This window comes from Schistocerca serialis, chromosome 2 (genome assembly GCF_023864345.2).
Source record: "Schistocerca serialis cubense isolate TAMUIC-IGC-003099 chromosome 2, iqSchSeri2.2, whole genome shotgun sequence".
Classification (NCBI taxonomy): domain Eukaryota; kingdom Metazoa; phylum Arthropoda; class Insecta; order Orthoptera; family Acrididae; genus Schistocerca; species Schistocerca serialis.
In genome coordinates, this window is record NC_064639.1 from 851,722,140 (window position 1) to 851,744,503 (window position 22,364).

The following is a 22,364-nucleotide window of genomic DNA, read 5'->3' on the forward strand; positions in this document are numbered from 1 at the left end:
CTGAGTTTGTATAGTCATATAACCACAAATTTCTGTCCGTATAATTTGTAGTTTACCATTAGCAAGTCTGTTTTATCTGTAAAAATTTGATCAACTTTTTCATGTTCTTATCATCTTCCCAGTTAACAATCAGTTAGAAGTTGGACAGTTACCATCCATGTAAAAGAAAGAACTTTGAGCTTTCACAATCAACTCTTACCTTGAGGAACTGAAATATAGACTGGAGGAAGGAAAAGTCTTCAGAAGAAATTATCTAGGTTAAGATGCAAAAGATGGCAAATATTTTATATTAGTAGCTATTATTAAAAAAGGAGTTTTATTGGTATAGAAACAGTGAAGTACAGACATGTCTTTTGTTGTTTTGGTGTTCAGTCCCAAGACTGATTTGATGCAACCCTGTGAACTTGCCTATCTTATGCCTATCTCTTCATCTCTGCATAACTGCTGCAACCTACATTGATTTGAACTTCCGTACTGTATTCAAGCCATAGTCTCCCCCCTACGCTACTTACCTCCTACACTTCCCTCTATTTGGACCTTGTGGTCCAGCGGTAAAGTGAATACCTGAAAACAGAGAGATCGCAGAATCAGATCTTGGTTCAATCACGTATTTTTCAGCCTGCATTTTAACTCAACCTTCACCTCTAAATAATGTAAGGAGTCACCAGAAACAATGCATGCTTCAGATTCCACATTAAACTGTAGGTCCCCTTTCCCCAGTTGAATAACTGTGGTAGGTTAGGTACACACAAATTGCCAAATTGGTGTCTAATTGAAAGACTAGCAACAGGCCATTGAACTACACAAAATTATTATTTCATTTTATCAAATTAAATATTCCTTAGTGCCCAGAGTTTGTTCTATCAGCCAGTTCCATTTTTTAATCAACTTGTGCCATAGTTTAGTTTTCTCCCCAATTCAGTTCAGTATGTCCTCATTAGTTATCTGATTAACCCATCTAATCTTCAGCAGTTCAAAAGTATCTATTCTCTTCTTGGCAGCAGGCTTTGTCATCCATGTTTCACTCCCGTATAAGGATACTCTCAAAACAATCACTTCCAGAAAATGAACAGTGTAAAGATAAGGTAGGTTGCTACTTACTGTAAAGATGACATGTTAAGTTGCAGACAGGTGCCGTCATTAGAAGGCATGCACGCGCGCGCACACACACACACACACACACACACACACACACACACACACACACACAAGCATATCTCACGCATACATAACTGCCATCTCCCGTAGCTCCAGAATCTCACTCTACTTAAAATTTGACAATTTCGTGAAACACTGGAGGGAAGTAGCATTAAATTGTACCATTGCACGAACTCTTATTGTATTTGATCAGATTTTCAATAGAGTTATCGTAGAGTACCAGTATTACGGACATATAAACATATATGCTGACAGACAAAGATGAGATTGTTGTCCTCCAGAAAATAGTACTTGACTGATATGTCATCTTATTTTGTTTGAGGGAAGCAATATTGATTTACCAAGTAGGTTGCATGTTGCATATGAGCAATTCACTCCTTACACTCACATATTAGAATAACAGTTAAAAATTTTACCAAATTTAAATCGGTTTGAAAACAACAAGGCAACATTCAGCAGATGCCAGGCAAATGAAATGTGTCATAATGTGGTGATTGTAATTGTTGTTGCAAGAACGAACTACAGCAACAACACCCGTATTGGAAATAGTACCATCAGTCCACACTAGATCACAGGATGAGTTAAAGCTTGAGATTTGAGTAGAATTGTAACTGCAGTCTTTTATTTATTTATTAGTGCTGTTCGTACACAAGACCTGTACCCTAGAAGATACTTCAATTCATGTTTTACAGTTATTTTTATTATTAAAAGTCATAGTGCTTTAATAACACTAAGATACGATATTTTCGTAGCACTAACAAAAATCACTAGATCACAGACCAATCAGAAGATCGAACAGAACCCAAGATTTCCCAAACTGTGACGTAAAATGTTCAGACAGTTTATATTATGTTCAAACACAGGCCTACTTTCACTACAGGCATTCTTTTATGAGAATAATACCTTGAGATTGCCTGCAACAATGGTGGGCTGTGTGATACTCTATTGGAAACTTAATTACGGTGGTTTATCTTAATATGTTCTTCTCCTGGAGTGGTTTCTTCCCTGCAGTATTTGGCATTGGTATGGAAAATTGTATTTAATGACGCATACTCTCACTAAGAATGTTGTGGACACACACGCTGATAATGATTCCCAACTAGTACAACAATAAACACTTATAATGTAAACAAGAATGGAAGCAATTCACAGTTAAACGTCCAGGATTGTAGTCACACACATTCTCTCTCTCTCTCTGTCTCTCTCTCTCTCTCTCTCTCTCTCTCTCTCTCTGCAGTCTTCCAGAATAAGGAGTCACAAGAAAATTATAAGTCACTGAGGTTATTAGTTCGTGTGTTGCGATGAAAAACACTTGAAGTCTGAATAGTATGCTCTCTGAATGTAATTGCTTGACACAAGCACAAGTCTAAGGCTAGGCGCACACTGGTGATGTTCCGTCGCGCGATTTATTTGTCGCAAGAATGAAATGCAGTGGCTCAAATAGGAGTGCGCACACGTGCGACAAAAAAGTAGCGTCGATTTAAAAGGCGCTGCCGGCCCTATTTCACACGTGACGCGATTGTCACAGGTGTGGAATGATTCACAGGCACTGGCATAGGCCCGCGCGCACTAGCGACGCGATTTCCAGTCAGTCGCTCTCGCTCTGTGTTGCATACACACCAGTTCAGTGCGCCAGCAGCATGTCTGATAACGGGAGTTGCGCTACGGATGACATTGTAAGTTGTGTTGTCAATTCAGAAAGACTAATTGCAGGAGTAGAAAAGCGACCAGCTCTCTACAACAGGAAATTAAAAGAATACAGTAATCACAATTTGAAAGAGAAACTGTGGGGAGAAGTATGCTGCAGCCTAATTCGGAACTGGACTGAACTGCCTGGACCAGAAAAGACTAACAAAGGTATTTCATGGTTCACTTATTTTATTCATTCATGTACACATCACAGTTACAACAATTTAAATTTTTTCATATTGCCGAGATACTGATCCTTGTGGAGTCACAAAGTAGTTTGCAAAATAATCCCTTATCTGCATACCACACACATCAGCTCTTATTCCAACAGGCTCACAGTCTTGCAGAAGGCATTCGTACGACTCGTCCTCAGTTCGTACAGCATCATTTCGTCTTACGAAATTATGCAGAATACAACATGCTTTTATGATTATGTATGAAAAACCAACATCCACATCCAAAGGTCGATGAAATATTCTCCATTTGTTAGCCAAAATCCGCAAAGTACATTCCACCATTCTATGAGCACGACAATGTCTGTCATTAAAAACACGCTGTTTCATTGTCAGGTTTTTCTTCGAATACGGCCGCAGAATATGTCTAGACAGTGCAAATGCTTCATCTCGTACAAAATTGAAAGGTTGAGGCTCTCCTTCCTCATCGTGTGGAAATTTTTGAGGATTTGGAATGTTTAACTGATTAGATTTCAGTTTTTGATAGAAGTTGGATTTCTTGAACACATTAGAATCCCCATTGGCTCCGTATGAGCCCACGTCTATCACAGTGAAACAATAGTCAGCATCCACTACGGCCAAAAGGATCGTCAAAAAATAATTCTTGTAATTATAAAACTCTGAGCCACTGTCAGCAGGCCTCTTCAGTCTCACATGTTTCCCGTCCACAGCACGAATGCAATTTGGAAAGTCAGTTCTGTCTAAAAACTGTTTGGCAATAATCTTCCGATCATCTTCAGTTTTTTCTGCCATATGAATAGGCTGTAGACATTGCCACAACTGCTCGCATGTATCCTTCACAATTTCTCTGATTGTAGTGGCTCCCAGTAGATATTCGTAGTGTAATGAGCGAAAGCTATTTCCAGTTGCAAGGTATCTGGAAGAAATAATATTCAGTAACAGCATTAATATTTATTCATAGAAGTATTAAGATAAATACTTACAATAAATTATATACAGTGATAATTTCATTTATGGCAGGTAAAGAAATTCAAAGGAAGTGGAAAAATCTGAAGGACTGCTTCGCGAGAGAACTGGCATCACAGAAAAAATCTTCATCTGGCGAGGCTGCAAGAAAACGGAGGAAATATCTATACTTCGATGTAATGTTATTTCTGCTCCCTCAAATGGAAGACAGACCGACCACCAGCAACATCGAAATTATGCCCAGTAACACAGGAAACAAGGAAGAAGGTTCTCCCCCCAGTTTGTCTTCACAAAACAACAATGATACTGCACAGAGCACAAAAGTACGACATCCTACGATAAGAGAAGCCAAGAAGGTTATGTCCTACGAGGAATCTCTATTAAATATATTAAAAGACAGACAAAAAGAAGAAGTTAACGAGGATAAGAATTTTGCATTAATGCTTGTCCCCATGCTGGCGAAGTTAAACGAAGAACAGAAACATGATGTGAAAATAGAAATACTGAATGTGATTAGGAATGCCAGATATTATCAGCTTTCACCGATTTTTCCACAGCATCCGAACATATCTTATAACACAACTCAAGCGACTTATAACACCACTCAAGCAACTTATTCTCCAGCATCTTCATTCGTTCAACCGTATTCTTCAAATGTCCTAAATGAAATGGAACCTCCACAAAATTTGTTCATGTGCCCCTCTGCTGACAACTGCAACAAGACCACAGAAACCTCTGTGCGCAACATGGTTTTGCAGTTTTCTCATGAAACAAGTTTGCCAGTTTCGACTTGCAGTAGTGATTTTCTTGATGTATCTGATCAGTAATCTAAAATGGCAACAACAATTGTTGAATGAAATGATTCTCTTGATGTATCTAATCAATAATGTAAAAGGGCAATAAAAACTGTTGAATGAAATAATGTGTGCTCACCTCAAAGTCACTGATAAGTGCTCCTCAGGTGGCATACACTTCTCCATGTTGTATCTTGTTTTGTTATATTCGGTCATACTGTCTGAAGCAGTGTATCAAAACTATTCTTACTCATTCGATAGTATTGAAAGAATTTATTTGGGTGATTTTGTAACTCTATGTAATTTGTAAAACTGCCCTTTCACTTGTCTTTGACTTACAATCGGATGCACCCAGTAACGACATTTGCGCTGTTTTCTCACTCTTCGTTGTAGTAAAAGCGCCACCAAACAAGCTGTTTCGATTTAATCCATGCTGGTACTGAGAGTAGTTGCGATTTTCCTGCCGCTGTGTGCGCATCACAATGTACTTCTGCGACAGCGATTGTTAAGTCGCGCCGACTGAAAAATCGCCAGTGCGCGCCTAGCATAAGTCCATCCATTGTATACTGTCCTGTGACTGCAGTGTTTGTGGAGGCATGGCTCATGTACCAATGTGGGGGCGTTTGTTGTGGTGGTGCTGTGATCCTCCATATTTGGTACTGCTGTTGGAACAGCCTGTTCTGTGGCCAGGTGGTCATTTATGTATAGGTTCAGCAGACAGATACTTGATTGGCATGCCGTGAACACATGATCACTGGATGCAAGGTAATGCTGCTCATTCCTCTGGAGTCTTCTGGACACTAACTTGTTAACAGACTGATGTGTTGTGATCAGTCTCTCTATTTGTGTATAATCCATACTGTGTTGTGAGACCGGAGGGGACCTATGATACGGCAATGCCGATTGTGTCTGTAGTGCAGGTACACATAATTTCAGTGTGTAGCAGATGTGTTACAAATGTGACTGTTTTTATTCTTTCTGCCTAGCATACAAGTTTGTCTATCATGAAGAACTCTGAATAGTGTTTCTTATTCTTAAATTATTTTCTACCCTCATTCAAACCAGAAAAAGCAACTTCTCTACTTAGACAGACAATTTGGGGATAGAATATTTGGTCATTTGTTTCAGTATTGGACAGAGTGCAAAATATAGGTGAGAAAAGACAGTCACTCACTGTACAGATGAAGTACTGCTTAGTAGATAGGCACATAAAAGAATGTGTGGATTTGTGGAATATAGTAGGAGCTCACCTTAAAAAAAACTTTGTCAGTCTCTGCGAGTGTGCAAAACGCATGTGCAGCCCCCACCCCCGTCCCTCCCCCAGTGCACACACGATGTGTTCCAGAAGTAGGTTTGTTAGTTTATCAATTATATTACAATGAATTGACTAATATATTGCCAGTAAGAACATATATTTCAGCTCATTAGCCCCCATACAACTTTAAAAACAAGGAATACAATTACATAAAAAGTAATCAAGTATGGTATCATTTATCGATACCACCCCACGTGTGTCACAGTTGGCAATGGAATTACAAGTTTCTGTCAGTTGCTGGTAGGGGTCATGTGGGATCCAGTGGACCCAGTGGTGCAAGCTCACTGAGCCACGACTCCAGAGGCTCCCTCTGTCACCACAATGTGGGACAGCTGGCAGCAGTGAGCAGCAGCCAGCAGCCCACACACACTTGGAACTCCTTCAAACGAGATCTTCGTTCGTGCTTACTTTAGGGATCATCTTTCTTGTTGACGTTGCGAGCTCGACTCTACTTCCTGCTGTATTATTTGTAATGAGTCTTTGTATGCTTGGAGAAATACAAATTAAGTAAATCTTCTGTTTATTATGTTAACTTGTTTGCCAATCATTTCCGCTCCTGTCCAGCTGTCCTGCGACACCAGTTGCCATGCCACCATGTAGCCCAACTCTCCTTACCGTTGTGTATGAAGTCATACACAACATAAAGTTTTAAGAAATCAAAAATAACATCTTACAGACATTAGTGAAAAGGAGATGTTATATCATAAATCAAGAATTATGACATTTTCCATTTTTTTTTCTTTCTTTTTTTTAGTTAAATGTTACAAGTTAAGTCGTGTGCCAGGTTGGTTGGTTGGTTGGTTGGTTTGGGGGATTAAAGGGACCAGACTGCTACGGTCATCGGTGTGCCAGGCTGAGGTTTGAACCTAAATACTGTGGCACACTATTTGGATTTACTGTGAATGACCAGTGCAACAAATACTCTTTCTTAGAGCAAAACATAAAGTTGCACACCAGAAACACTGTGCCCATAAACTGCACATAAGTTTGTATAACACATGTCAGTCCTCAATGATGATGAGAAATTCTGCAAATAGTCCACCAAACTTTGGCCAAGCTAAGTCTCCACATTATTCTTTCGTCCATGTGTGCTTATCCTGCAAAGTTTGCAGGTGAGCTTCTGTGAAGTTTGGAAGGTAGGAAATGAGGTGCTAGTAGAATAAAAGCTGTGAGTGTGGGTTGTGAGTCATGCTTGAATAGCTGAGTCACTTGGGCACTCTCTCACAAAAGGCAAAGCTCCCAGATTCAAGTCCTTAACTTTAATCTGCGAGGAAATATCAAGATATCATTATCTTGAAACACTGTGGTTAACGAGACAGGCAGCTGTGACAAATAAACTTCCACAAATAACTTGTTGGCAGGATGCTTCATTGCTCCCTCATTGCACCCTACCTCCCACCCCTAAGACAATGGAATAAGGAAAATCAAAGGTATTGTACAAATAAATTTTGAGTTTTAGACTTTTTCCCAAAAAACTGTAAATTCAATAACTGTGACATAATTGGTGGGAGAAAAAGTCTAAAGAATTAACCTTCAGATATTTTTGGCTTTTTCAGTACAGATAGCATCCAGCCTTTATATACAGGGAGTTCAGAAAGAGTCTGAAAAGCTTGTAAGGGTGTTGCAGGGAGGTTGTGCTGAGGAATAAAAATTGATATGTTGCACCATTTCAGAGTTATTTGCTATTGACATTAGCCAGTCAGATTGTTGCACACAAAAATTCAAGCAGACTGCCAGAGACAGTGTCGCCAAAATTGTTCTTTGTTTGGTTTCCTCAAACTGAACAAACATAGTTTTTGTTCACCTAGCTTAACTTTATCACTTCTGAACAGGCACATTTTAACTGGTCATGGCCAGTTGAACAAGTAGTAACTCGTGGACCCACAGGTGTCCATGCTTTAGTGCATTTTAGCGTGTGCAAGTACTTTAGTTTGCATGTGCAATGATGTGTTTGGCTAACTTAAGTACTGAATAATTTACAAAAGGCGCAACATACCAAATTCTTTTTCATGACAATTATTTCTGAGCACAGCCTGTGCTGCAATGTCCTTACAAACATTTCAGGCTGTTTTTGACGACCACACATACATATGTGTATGTATGTGTGTGTGTGTGTATGTGTGTGTGTGTGTGTGTGTGTGTGTGTGAGAGAGAGAGAGAGAGGGGGGGGGGGGGAAGGGGGGGGGGGGGGAGAGATCATAGAACTGAAAGTATGTAGAATGAGAAAATCTAGTCAGCAAGTGAGAGCAGAAGGAAGTACGTAAAACTTTTAGTTGGTGTCTACGTTTTTTAGCTTTCAAATCTCTGATACCAGCAATTCCTTTTTTTTCTTACCCTATCGGTACATTTCCTGTGACCAGGTTCGTGGGTGACATTTCTTTACTTTTCATGTATCACTGAATTTTACCATTCTCGATTTATCGAACCTTCTTCTCCTGTCCACCAGAGTAAGAAGGCTCTGCTTCTGAAAGTTAAGAACTTTATTTCTTTGTGTGTTTCCATCTATAGCTGCTTGGTTAATAGAAGCCCATCTTTGCAATGCGAGTTAAAAATTCATTGAAAATATATGCTGTTCAAGTCACAATGTAATTGATTGTGTAGTAAATAGTTCTTATCACAATAATGTGGGAGTTTCTTTAGTGTATCCGTTGCATATTTATTGAAGAAACTTGCAGTGTATTGCTGAAAATATACTGAACAAAGATAAAAAAACAAGACAAAACCTCACTCAGTCTCCAGAAACAACATGTGCGACAAATACTGCATTATCAGTATACAAAAGAATAATTTCTGTGAAGTTTCTTTTCTGCCTGTGGATTTGGGCTGTTTCTGAAGATTTTTTGAGACGCTTAAGACCCACAGAGGAGTGTAGGAGAAATGCTTTCTTACTCATTGCGTTACTGATCAGGACCGCACTACTGCAGCAGTTAAATTAAATAAATATGTAAGATTTAGGTATGAATAATTTTTGATTCACCATTTGATTCATCATGTGCTTTAAGAGCTTTTACATTTAACTTTCTTCTATTTTTCGTCAAGGTACAAGATTTCTCAGTAATCTTATTTCTTACAGTAAATATTATCTCAGTTTCATCTCTTCTTGGTATATGTATTGGCTATTTATACTTTGATATCATAACTGTTCCACCTATGTGAATAGAGAATGTTTTACTGTGAGGTTTTGATTTCGTATTGTTAGGATATTACTAATTTGCTAATAATTGTACAGAAATACCTCATTTTAATGCAAACTTTTTATCTGTCAGTGTTTTCAAATACATATATGAGGGTTTTTCTCCCTCTCCAGTTGTGCAACTGATTGTTCTCAACAGAATACTCTGTAGCCGTAACTGTCAGCAGAAGTTCGTGTTTGAAACTGTAGCCACTGAGACACCATACCTGTTTTTTGTTATTGTCAAAGAGAAGTCATCTACTGCACAGTTATTTCTTTATGAGATGACTTGTGATTCTTACTGGAGCATGGCACCTCTCACACAGAATCATGGAGTTGTCTGACTTTTTCGTGTCAAAGGACACTGAATGTGTTTGCTTTCTATTCCTTTTCAATACTGAGATTTTCCTTTTCTCTGTTTTTTTTTTTTTTTTTTTTTTTTAAAAAAAGAGAGAATGTGTGGCTACTTCCAAAAGCACCCTCTAAATATTCTTCTTTAATGTGAATGTTTAAAATTCATTTATTGTTTCCAATATTTTTAAAGTTCCTATTGTTATGAAAACATTATGCAAGTAAAGATCAGCATTCAATGGCAAATATTTTGTTTTTGTTGCAGAGCATACCAAGCTAACATCTTCAGCAAAGTATATACTTAAAGTTTGTAAACAAGAGATGGCAGAAATTGAAATATGTCCAGATTGCTATTATAATGCCAACACATTGAAAGATACATGGTTTATAGAGGCATGTGTAAGTATCTTTTGGCAGAATTTTTTTTCTGAGCAGGCATTTCATTCTGAGAAAAATGTAATATATATTATAAATATCTGTCTTATTATAAAATATGTGTGTGTGTGTGTGTGTGTGTGTGTGTGTGTGTGTGTGTGTTTCCCACATCTCCTAAACCACTCAACCGATTTCAACCAAACTTGATACACATACTCCTTACTTTCTCATAATAATCCCTGTGTGGATAAGACCCACCTACCTATCTTAGTACAGGAGATGTGATAACATAAACAATGACATGCGAGAAAAACTATTGCATCATGCATGACATTTCAATTTACTACTTGTTTGCTAATAACTCCATTCATTTTAATACATTTATTCTTCAGTACTAGATTAGATTAGTCGAGTCCACATAAGAAAATCCCTGATGCCTACCAGCACTTTTGACAGCTTTATCCAATGGAAAGGCTGGTGATTAGGGAAATTTTTATCAACAGGAATTGGCCGGCAAGAGGCAGATACATAGTGTATAAGTTCCAGATCACCAGATTGTGTGCCAATGTTGTGAACAATATTTAAAGTCATTCTACATTATTGTATGCAGTAAGGAGAATGCAAGACACTCTTTATGGGAACAATAGGTTTAATAATCCACCTTTTCACAAGAAGAGCAGGCTTTCTGCCAATAGCTTTTCAACATTTGGTCTCTTTCCTTCTTTCAGTAAAGAGTAGTAACATCAGCATGTGGCTTATAGAAAACATGTTGTCATGTAACTACATGCTATCACTGAAAACAAACACTCATAAAAGTGAAATTTTATGTAGTCACCTGACTGAATAACCAGTTAATGGAATATTTTACGTCCCTTGGACTGACTCAGATGAAAGGCTTCCTTAAATTTTCATACTCAGGATCTTATACAGCACTGAGTGCTACTGCCTTCACTAAAAAGACATTGTACTGTCACATTGAAAGTGGAATCCAAAAGCTTACTTTGGTAGCTTGTATTCAGTGTATTATGAACTCCAGTATTGTAGCCTGCTCTAATTCTGTGCATTCACATTCTGTGTACAATAGGATGACTTACATTTGATTATAGTTTTAAGGGAGATGACAAACATCTGACAATAATTTTGAGGGGGGTTTAAGGGAGACTTAGTTGCAATAAATGAAGAATCTAACATCTGACAATAATTTTGAGGGGGGTTTAAGGGAGACTTAGTTGCAATAAATGAAGAATCTAACATAATCTAAAGAAAAGAAATTAATTTTTATGGCATATAATACACAAATATAATCACAATAAAATGTAATAAATTTCACATATGTATTATGTAACAACAGTATGAAAAGGGTAGTTGTTTCTCACCATATATCAGAGATGCTGTCACAGATAGGCACAACATAAAGATTGTCAGAAAGTGAGCTTTTGGCCAACAAGGCCTCCATCAAAAATAGACACCCCCCCCCCCCCCCCCCCCCCACACACACACACGCTCTAATGCAACTCACAAACACATGACCACAGTCTCTGGCTATTGAAGCCAGACTGTGAGCAGCAGAGCATGCTGTAAAAGGCAACTGGATGGTGGCAGTAAGGAAGAGGCTGGGGCGGGGATAGGGATGGATAGCAGGATAGGAGTGAGAGATGTGGAAGCGTACGGGGATGAGGTAGAGGAGGATAGGCAGCTAGGTGCACTTGGGAGGTTAGATGAATGGTGGGAGGGTGGGGTGGGTAGCGAAAAAGAGGAAGTAAAAGGACTGAGGGTGCATTGGTGGAATAGAGGTCTGAGTATTGGTGAAATGGGAACAGGGAAGTGGCTAGATGGGTAAGGACAGTGACTAACAAAAACTGAGGCAGGAGGGTTACAGGAACATAGGATATGTAGCAGGGAGGGTTACGACGTGCGCAGTTCAGAAAAGCTGGTGTTGTTGAGAAGGATCTAGATGGCAGAGGCTATGACACAGTCATTGAAATGAAAAACGTCGTGTTGGGCAGCCTGCTCGGCAACGGCATAGTCCAGGTGTTTCTTGGCCACAGTTTGTCAGTGGCCATTCATATGAATATGGACAGACAGCTTATTGGTTGTGATGCCCATGTAGAATACAGTATATGGTTGCAGCTTAGCTTGTAGATCATGTGATTGATTTCACAGGGGGCATGCCTTTGTTGGGATAGGTGATGCTTGTGTTTGGAGTGGAGTAGATAGTGGTGGGAGGAGGTACAGGATAGGCTTGCCTATGTGTCTATTACAGGGATATGAGCCATGAGGTAAGGGGTTGGGAGCAGGGATTGCGTAGGGATGGACAAGGATATTGTGTAGGTTCAGTGAGTGGCAGAATGCCAGGAGTGGGAGGGGTGGGAAGGATAGTGAGTGGGATAGTCCTTGTTTCAGGGTATGATGAGAGGTAGTCAAAACCCTGGTGGAGAATTTGATTCAGTTGCTCCATTCTTGGGAGGTACGGACTCACGATGGGAATGCTCCTCTGTGGCCGGACAGTGGGACTTTGCGAGTTGGTGGGTGACTGGAGAGATAAAGCATGGAAGATTTGTTTCAGTACAAGCTTGGGAGGGTAGTTAGTCTGTGAAGACCTCAGTGAGATTCTCTGTATATTTTGAGAGGGATCACTTGTCTCTACAGAGGTGACAGCCATGGGTGGATAGTCTCTATGGAAGGGATTTCTCGGTATGGAATGGGTGGCAACTGTCGAAGTGGAGGTATTGCTGGTGGTTGGTTGGTTTGATATGGGCAGAGATACTGATGTAGATGTCTTTGAGGTGCAGGTCAGTACCAAGGAAGGTGGCTTGTTGGGTTGAGTGGGATCAGGTGAAGTGAGTGGGGGAGGTGTTGAGGTTCTGGAGGAATGTGGGTAGGGAGTACTCATCCTTGATCCAGATTATTAAGATATTGACAATGAATCTGAACCAGGTGAGGGGATTGCAATTCTAGGTGTTCAGGAAGGATTCCTCTAATTGGCCCATGAATAGGTTAGCATGGAATGGTGATATGTGGGTGCCTAGCCGTAACCTGGATTTTTTTGTAAGTAATGTCTTCAAAGAAGTAATTGGGGGCTATGATATGGTTGCTCATGGTGACTAGAAAGGAGATTGGTGGTTTGGAATCTGTTGGGTATTGGGAAAGGTAGTGTTCAGTAGTGGTAAGGCCATAGGAATTAAGGATGTTCGTGTAATGAGAGGTGGCATCAATAGTGACGTGATGTGGTAAAGGAACAGGAACTGTAGAGAGTTAGTGGAGGAAATGGTTGGTATCCCTCAACATGCAAACTAACCTTACATCCACAGAAAGAACCGCAGTCCACCACCTAAAAACTGATTTCGACCTTATAATCCTAGCTGCTGACAAAGGCTCCACAGTAGGTGTTTTTAACTGCAAGGATTACCTGGTGGAAGGACTCCACCAGCTGTCACATTTGTCCACCTATAAACCCTGCCATAGTGACCCCATTTTAGAAATCCAGCAGGATCTCCAGTCTCTCCTCAGATCCTTAGGCCCATTCCAGAACCTCTCCTGGGAGTCCATCTCTCTCCTTACCCCAACCGCTCTCCACGCTCCTACCTTCTATGCTTTCTAAAGTCCCTAAACCCAATCTCCCTGGATGCCCCATTGTGGCTGGTTACTGTGCCCCATTGAGAGAATCTTTGCTCTCATACACTCTCACCTTCAGTGAATTACCCATAACCTACTCTCCAATATAAATTATACCAACCACCCTATCCACATTCGTCCAGAAACTTCTCCCCTATTCACTTCACCTGGTCCCACTTGACCCAACAAGCCACCTTCCTCAACGTTGACCTCCACCTCAAAAATGGCTGAATCAGTGATTCCACTAACAGCCACCAGCAACACTTCCACTTTAACAGCTGCCACCTATTCCATACCAAGCAGACCCTTCCATAGAGCCTAGGGGAGGAGGATGTCCAGGGTTGGATGAGAGATGGTGAAGATGGGGTGGGAGAGAGAAGGGAGAGGGGTGAGAAAGGAGGGGGGGAGGGAGAAGGGGATAGGGGCAGGAAAAGAGGGAGAGAAGAAGGAGTAAGAGGGGGGGGGGGGGGGGAGAGAGAGAGAGAGAGAGAGAGAGAGAGAGAGAGAGAGAGAGAGAGGGAGGGAGGGGGGGGGGGGGGAGAGAACCAAGAACCTGCATGGGGGAGGGTGTGCTCTCCAAAGGCCTAATCTGTAGCCCAAAACCTGGGTTCAGCCATGCAGCAGCTGCAAAGGAACTTCTTCCCATACATGTTCTCTCTAGTGGAAACCTTTCTTCACCACACTGACAACTGACACATAGAACTCCATATAGAACCATGTTTAAAACAGTACCAACCTCTCTCCAACAGTAATCCTCCTCCCCTTCCATCCAGTCATCCCTTGGTAATTTTCCAAGAATTCCTCATTTCTAGTCTGGCCTCACCTTCCCTTCCTAAACTCCTCCCCAGTGAGCACATCATCACTCCTACGGAACACATAACTATCTGTAACCTGCAGACAATCCAAACCTTACCATCGTTCCTGTGGACAGAAGCTCCAGCTCTGTGCTCATGAATCGTAGTGACTGTGTGACTGAAGCTCTCTGCCAACTTTACTACATGACCATGATTCCATCCCAGAAGTCCAGTATGACCTTCAGCAGCTCCCCAATGCCTTAAATCCATCCCAAAACTTGATGCTTGAAACCATCTCCTCCTTCACTCCTGCAACTCCCCCCCCCCCCCCCCCCCCACCTCCACCCCATCTTCTACCTTTTACCTTCTCCACAAACCCAAACAAACAGATCTATCTACAAGTTATCCCTCTGTGGCTGGGTACAATGCTCCCACAGAATGAACCTTTGCCTTTGTTGACCGACACAAACTACAATTATCCCATTGTCCATAACCTCACATCCAAAACAATACTTACTTCCTTCACCACCTCTCCACAGTTCCTGTCATGTTACCACCAAATTCCTTGTTGGCAACTGTAGTTTTGGCGTCCATATACACCAACATCCCTCATGCCCATGGCCTTGCAAGCATGGAATACCACCTTCCCAGCATCATCCTGATACCAAATCCACTACCCTATCCTCTTAGCCAACCCTATCCTGATCCATAATTATTTCACCTTTGAAGACCAAATCTACAGAGTCCACCAGGAAAATGTATACACACTTTAAGGAATGAAAAGTGTAACTTATGTGTTTATTTTACATTTAATAATTGGTCACATTTGTTGTACAACCTTCAGCTTAGCACTTGGTTACTTTAAATCTTCAAAATGTTCACTATTGGCGGCTGTACACATAACAGAACGATGTACGGTCACCGCAACTATGTCAGTCAGTGTTACAGTGGAGACCGCTGCACATGTTGCTCTAATCTCCTGGCGAAGTTCCTCCAGCGTGCATGGTTTATGTCGATAGACATTATCTTTCACAGTTCCTCAAAAGTAAAAGTCTGTAGGTGTTAGATCTGGTGATTGTGGAGGGAACTCAATGGGCCCTCTTCATGCCATTAAGTGCCCGGGAAAATTGTCATCCAGGAAAGCTCATACGGTTAGGTGCTAGTGTGGTGGTACCCCATCCCGATGGTAGAAGACATCTTCATCAGCTCCATAAAGCACACATATACCTAGAAAAATTGACGTGTGTTACATTTCCAGTTACACTTCTCCAGTGACAGTAGTATCAAAGAGAAAGGGTCCTACTAAGCCCTTAGATGATAGTCCACACCACCCATGAACCCGTGGTAGATTGGCCACTTTATCCACATAAACGTGCAGATTTTCCGGTGCCCAGTACACACCGTTATGCCGATTCACATATCCATTAAGTTTAAATTGTGCCTCGTCACTCCACATTATCTTCATCACAAATTGTTCGTCATCAGTTGCCATTTGCAGATACCATTCACAAAATCGCTTTAGGTGATCAAGATTGTCATCATTAATCTCGCACGATAATCATGGAATGTAAACTTTCCACTTTGCGGCTTTCAGAATTCTTCGTACACTTGTACTGCTAAACCCCACTTCATGTGCATATTGCATAGCAGACTTCTGTGGAGAATTAACAAATGTTTCCAACATGAGAGCCGGTGAAGCAGGACTTTTAGATGTATGCTGTCTTCCTGATCTTCCTTTGTGAATATCACAAATCATTCTGTGCAATTCAAACTTGTCAATGTTGGGTTTAATTGTTAGGCAGGTTGGCGGTTCTGTTTCAAACCACCACCTCCACTGACATTGCACTTCAACGGAATTATCAAACTTTAAAAACCACTTCACAATACATTTTCGTTGCTCGAATGTCAAGCATGCTCCACCTATCTTGTTTTCTCAATACCAAGAAGAAAGTAGTAACATCTGTTGAGCCTAAGACTGTACTACAACACACTCAGAACTAAAATCGAATGACAATGTCGATATCTCATTAGAGCCTGACAAAGATTGTATACATTTTTCTGATGGACTCTGTATAAACAATTCAATGGTACTGCCATAGGACTCACTTGGTACCATCTTATGCCAGCTTACTTATGGGCCACCTGAAGTGAGCTTTCCTATCCAGTCAACACCTAAAACTGCTTGTCTGGTTCAGATTCATTGACGATGTTTTCATGATCTGGACTCATGGCGAGGACATCATTTGTTCTTTCCTCCATAAGCTCAACAACTACTCCAAAATTTGCTTCAACTGGTACGTCTCAGTTCAGTGATCCATGTTTCTTGATATCAATCTCCACCTCTGATGTGGCTCCAGAAATATGTCTGTTCATATCAAGCACACCAACCACCAACAGTACTACCACTTTGACAGCTGTCATCTATTTCACCTCAAAAAATCTCCTCCTTACAGCTTGCCACCCATGGATGCAACATCTGCTGTGAAAAGTAGGAGTTTTGAAATATGCTGATAGCCTTAACAGAGCTTTTATTAACAGACACTATTTTATCCAGCTCATCCATTAACAGAACTCCCATGCTATCTCCTCAGTCGCCAGTAAACCTGTTAACCAGCCACTGACCAGTACTCCTCCGATCACTTAAGATCACCCTGGCCTTGAAAAGTTCAATCATATCCTTAATCAAGGCTTCAGTTACCTCTTGTTGTGCCCTGAGATGAGGGATAAGCCCACCACATTCATGCCAACATTGCCCAAAGTGTGTTCCACTACCCACTCAACCTACAGAATATCCTTGTTTATCCCTATTCCAATCATCCTCCCAGTCCTGCACCCAATGGGATTCTCTTTTAGAAGACCCAGATACTCGTACAAGACGTGTTGCATACACTCACCACGTGCTACTGGGGACCAGTTACAGGCATTTCTTACCCAATAAAGGGCAGGACCACATGTGAAAGCAGCCACCTTATATATCTGCTATGGTGCAATTACTGCTGCTTTGGTCCAATTACTGTGCAGCATTCTATGTGGGCTTGACAGATAACTGTCTACTCACACGAATGGCCACTGTCAAACTGGCCATGCCGCAAAATTGACCAATTGTCTACTCACACGAATGGCCACTGTCAAACTGGCCATGCCGCAAAATTGACCAATCAGTTGTCGATTTGGGTATTCCCTTCCAGTACAAGTTTCTCTGAGCTATGCAGATCAGAATAGTCTTTCCTGCACATCCTGCATTCTCACAATCTTCCTGACCTAAACCTCCACTAACCTGTGTGACACTGCCTCACCTTACCTTTTCCCTTTTCTCTACTGTTACTGTCACTGTCCACACCACTCTTCCCCTGTCCAAATTATATACTGCCTTCTCTCACCACTGTAATGTAACATACCACTTTGTTAAAGTGAAGTGTTGCACAACGTATTTAGGAGTGACAAATGATGATCCTTGAGTGTACAAAGCTTGCATTTGGCTACACTAGCTGTTCTTAATATTTTCTCCATGCAGTGGACCCCTGTCTTGGAGTTACTCTGGCCTCCACGTCTAAGAAGACGGCGGTGACAATGCATGAAAAAGTCACAGAACAAAAGAAATTCCAGGTAGTAGGGTCTGGTATGAACTGTGTCTTTGACCGTTGCTAATGTGTTGAGTGTTGAGCACTCAGCTGTGTGAAAAAGTAGTAGTCAATGATACGAGGCATACTTGATATAGCCACATTGATTGAGAGAGAGAGAGAGAGAGAGAGAGAGAGAGAGAGAGAGAGAGAGAGAGAGAGAGGTTTATTTTCAAGTCAAGGTGCAGGTAATGAGAATGTGTCATTTTGACATTGGAAGCGTACCCTCCAGATAATGTATTGAATTACTCAGCAGAACTGTCTCGGAGATACCTAGGAAACATTTAACCCCCTTTAAAACCATATGGGCATTCTCTCTCTCTCTCTCTCTCTCTCTCTCTCCCCCTCTCCCCCTCTCCCACCCTCCCTCCCTCCCCCATTTCCACTCATCCCTCACCCCTCCTTGTCTCCCTCGCTGTCTCCACCTTCTCTCTCCCAACCCACCCGCCTGTGTCAACCTTCTCTCTATATTTTTTATATGCTCTACCCCTCAGAAATCCTCTAGTCTTGTTATGCAGCTTTTGAGTCCCTTGTGCTCACTCCTGCCTCATACTATCCAACTACTCTCTCCTTGCCTAGTGGATCCTTCCCCAGCATGTCCCTATATCCATCAGCCCAGACAACTATTTATCAGTGTAATGTGCGCTTGGTAGTGTGTGCAGTTGCATGTGTGAATGTATGTACTTTCTGCCAGAACAAGAGCCAGTGTTTCAACAGCCAGTTAAGATTACATACTGTTACATGTGTCTACACGCCAGACATCAGTCTTCTGAAGGTTGCCTTTCTTTTATTTTAGATATTGTTCCACCCAGGAATTTCTGTTAGTGTTATATTCAGTGAGAATGTGGGGTTCAGGCAGGCAACAAATGACAGCGTTTTTCTAATTCTGAAGATCATACCACAACTGATGGTGCATGAGTATCTAATTTGGTGATGGTCTTTTATTTATGCACTGATTCAATAGGGTCACAACTATCCTCCCTACCATAATGTAGGCTCTTTGAAATTGATCTGTCTTCATCCAAGCTGTTTTTCATTACTTTTCACCTACTTCTGTTGTGGTTATTGAAGCAACAGCAGTGTGTGTTTCCAACTGTTTTAAAGATAATTGCACAGTTATCGTAAGAGACTATCTCATCTACAGCTCCATCCTATGTGCTGTGCTACCATGATACAATTGTAATACCTAGAAAAAAAAACGTTTAAAATATTTATGCCTGGACAGAAGTCCACTAGATTTACGTAGCTAATGCACTTTAAGCTGAGTGCCAGTGGTTTCCCTGATTTCTGAATGAAAACACAACTTATTTCCCCAGCACGCCTTACGACTTATTTCCCCAGCAACCCAAGCATCAAAGTGCCTTGTATATAACAATTTGAAACATCTGATTACTTTACAAATGTGTTAACTTGTTAAATAGTTGATATTAAGTATGTAAGCAAGGAAAAGTTAAGATAAGGTTTGAAATTGTGCTTTAAGTTAGTTTGGCAGTTCTGAAATACTGTTTGAAAATAGTGTGGGTAATTGGCACACCGTGACTTTTGCTGCAGTTTCTAACCGTGATCTTTGTCTTACTGTGTTAAACATTTAATATATGATTATACCTCTTAATGAGTAAGTTGTGACATCAGTTTAAATGTTTATGTTTGGTCAGTAATTTTATGAAATATTTAAAATTGGATTTTTGTTGCCCCTGGAAGCTGTTAGATATGCAACCTGAAAGTGACCAATGAACCAGGACAGCCATTTAATATACAAGGTGTACAACTTAGCTTCCACCGTTTGGCGATAGGTGGCAACAACTGTAAGTTGCGGTCGAAAGAAACAGATTGCAGACGTCAGGCAATTAGCTTGGACCTCGGACAACATAACCTTATTCAAACATTAGTCGATTTGTGTCTGCATCATAAAGTTGTTCTTGATTGAAAATGTCAGTTTACAATCCTAATTCTCATCATTTGTGAGAGGTGTTGCTGGTTTGTTTCAGTATGAAGGAAACAGCGGCTGAGTCTCATTGATTGCTCTCAAGTACGTATGGTAAGGACGCTATTAGTGAAAGAATGTGTTGTGTGTGGTTTCAACGCTTCAAGAACGGTGATTTTAACGTCTTGGACTGGCATAGTGATGGAAGAGAGAATGATTTTGAGGATGCAGAATTGGAGACATTAATGAGTGAAGACTTACGCCAAACTCAAGAAGAATTGGCACGATTAGTGGGAGTGACACAGCAAGCCATTTCAAAATGTCTCAAGGCTATGAGCATGATTCAGAAAGAAGGAACTTGGGTCCCGTGTGAGCTGAAACCAAGAGACGTTGAACGGCATTTGTCTGTTTGTGAACAGTTGCTTCAGAGGCAAAAAAGGAAGGAATTTCTGCATCGCATTGTGATCAGGGACGAAAAATGGGTTCATTACGATAACCCTAAATGCAAAAAATCATGGGGATATCCCGGCCATGCTTCCACATTGACGGCCAAACTGAATATTCACGGTTCCAAGATCGTGCTCTGCATTTGGTGGGACCAGCTTGGCACCGTGTACTGTGAGGTGTTAAAACCAAGTGAAACAATCACAGATGCTCGTTATCCAATGCAATTAATTCGTTTCAGCAGGGCATTAAAAGACAAATGGCCGCAGTACAGTGAGAGGCACGATAAAGTGATTTTGCAGCACGACAACGCTCAACCCCACATTGCAAAAGAGTTCAAAACATACTTGGAAACATTAAAAGGGGAGCCCTACCCCTCCCGCCGTATTCTCCAGAGAGTGCTCCCTCTGATTATCACCTGTTTAGATCAATGGCGCATTGCCTGGCTGACCAACATTTCCAATCTCATGAAGATGTCACAAATTGAATTGCTTCAAAAGAGGGACAATTTTTTCGACGCAGGATTCGTACGCTTCCTGAAAGATGGCAGAAAGTAGTGGCCAGCAATGGAAAACACTTTGAATGATACATGTGTAACCAATTTGTTTCATTAATCCCTCAAATGTTGGAGAAAAAACAGCGGAAGCAAAGTTGTACACTTTGTAGATACAATTTGCCCCACTATCAGAGGGGTTTGGTTTAATTTTTTTGAGCCAGTTATAGAAAGTATAGCCCATTTTCTTTCTTCTGACAACTTCCATTAAATTATAAACGTAAATTTTACTTGATTTTGACATGCCATGCCAAAAGCTAGGAATAATAATGTAAACTATTTTGTTTCTGTTTTTGCGTATAACTGATTACTTAATCAATATAATGGAAGGAAACATTCCACGTGGGAAAAATTATATATAAAAACAAAGATGAGGTGACTTACCGAACAAAAGCGCTGGCAGGTCGATAGACACACAAACAAACACAAACATACACACAAAATTCAAGCTTTCGCAACAAACTGTTGCCTCATCAGGAAAGAGGGAAGGAGAGGGGAAGACGAAAGGAAGTGGGTTTTAAGGGAGAGGGTAAGGAGTCATTCCAATCCCGGGAGCGGAAAGACTTACCTTAGGGGGAAAAAAGGACAGGTATACACTCGCACACACGCACATATCCATCCACACATACAGACACAAGCAGACATATTTAAATATGTCTGCTTGTGTCTGTATGTGTGGATGGATATGTGCGTGTGTGCGAGTGTATACCTGTCCTTTTTTCCCCCTAAGGTAAGTCTTTCCGCTCCCGGGATTGGAATGACTCCTTACCCTCTCCCTTAAAACCCACTTCCTTTCGTCTTCCCCTCTCCTTCCCTCTTTCCTGATGAGGCAACAGTTTGTTGCGAAAGCTTGAATTTTGTGTGTATGTTTGTGTGTCTATCGACCTGCCAGCGCTTTTGTTCGGTAAGTCACCTCATCTTTGTTTTTATATATGATTACTTAATCACATTGAGAATATTCAATTAATATCAAACAAAAACTGTACAAAATAGTTGTAAAGCACAGTGTACTGTACTTTGATTATTTACATATTGCTGGTATCAGTAATCATTGCTTTTTAATCAAACCATTAAAAGGTGCATTTTTACTTACAGCGTAAACCTCATATACTTGTATGGGCGAAGCTGAAGGGATATCCTTTCTGGCCAGGAAAAGTCTTGCGGGTGCATGACGAAAATGCAGACGTGCGATTTTTTGGTGCACATGACAGAGCATGGGTCAGTGTTCAGTGCTGTTATTTGTATAGCAAAGAAATGCCAGCACCTGTGAAAAGCAGAAAACATGAATTACAAATTTGCATAAAGGTAATTAACATGTCAGTATTAACTGTGTATTTATTTTATTGTAAATGATAATCTTGTTGACTTATTGTAACCTCACATTGTGACAAACTTCCTTT

General features: G+C 40.9%; 1 protein-coding gene across 5 annotated transcripts in view; it reads left to right on the forward strand.

Annotated features, from left to right (window-relative positions):
* The window catches only part of LOC126458140 (microtubule-associated protein futsch), a 272,339-nt gene that overhangs the window by 140,904 nt on the left and 109,071 nt on the right, over positions 1–22,364 (forward strand). For all 5 annotated transcript variants that reach the window (XM_050094989.1, XM_050094992.1, XM_050094993.1 and 2 more), the window contains 2 exons: positions 9,905–10,038; positions 22,060–22,269. In XM_050094989.1, coding sequence (XP_049950946.1) covers positions 9,905–10,038; positions 22,060–22,269 — 344 coding nt within the window. The remainder of the gene's footprint in view (positions 1–9,904; positions 10,039–22,059; positions 22,270–22,364) is intronic.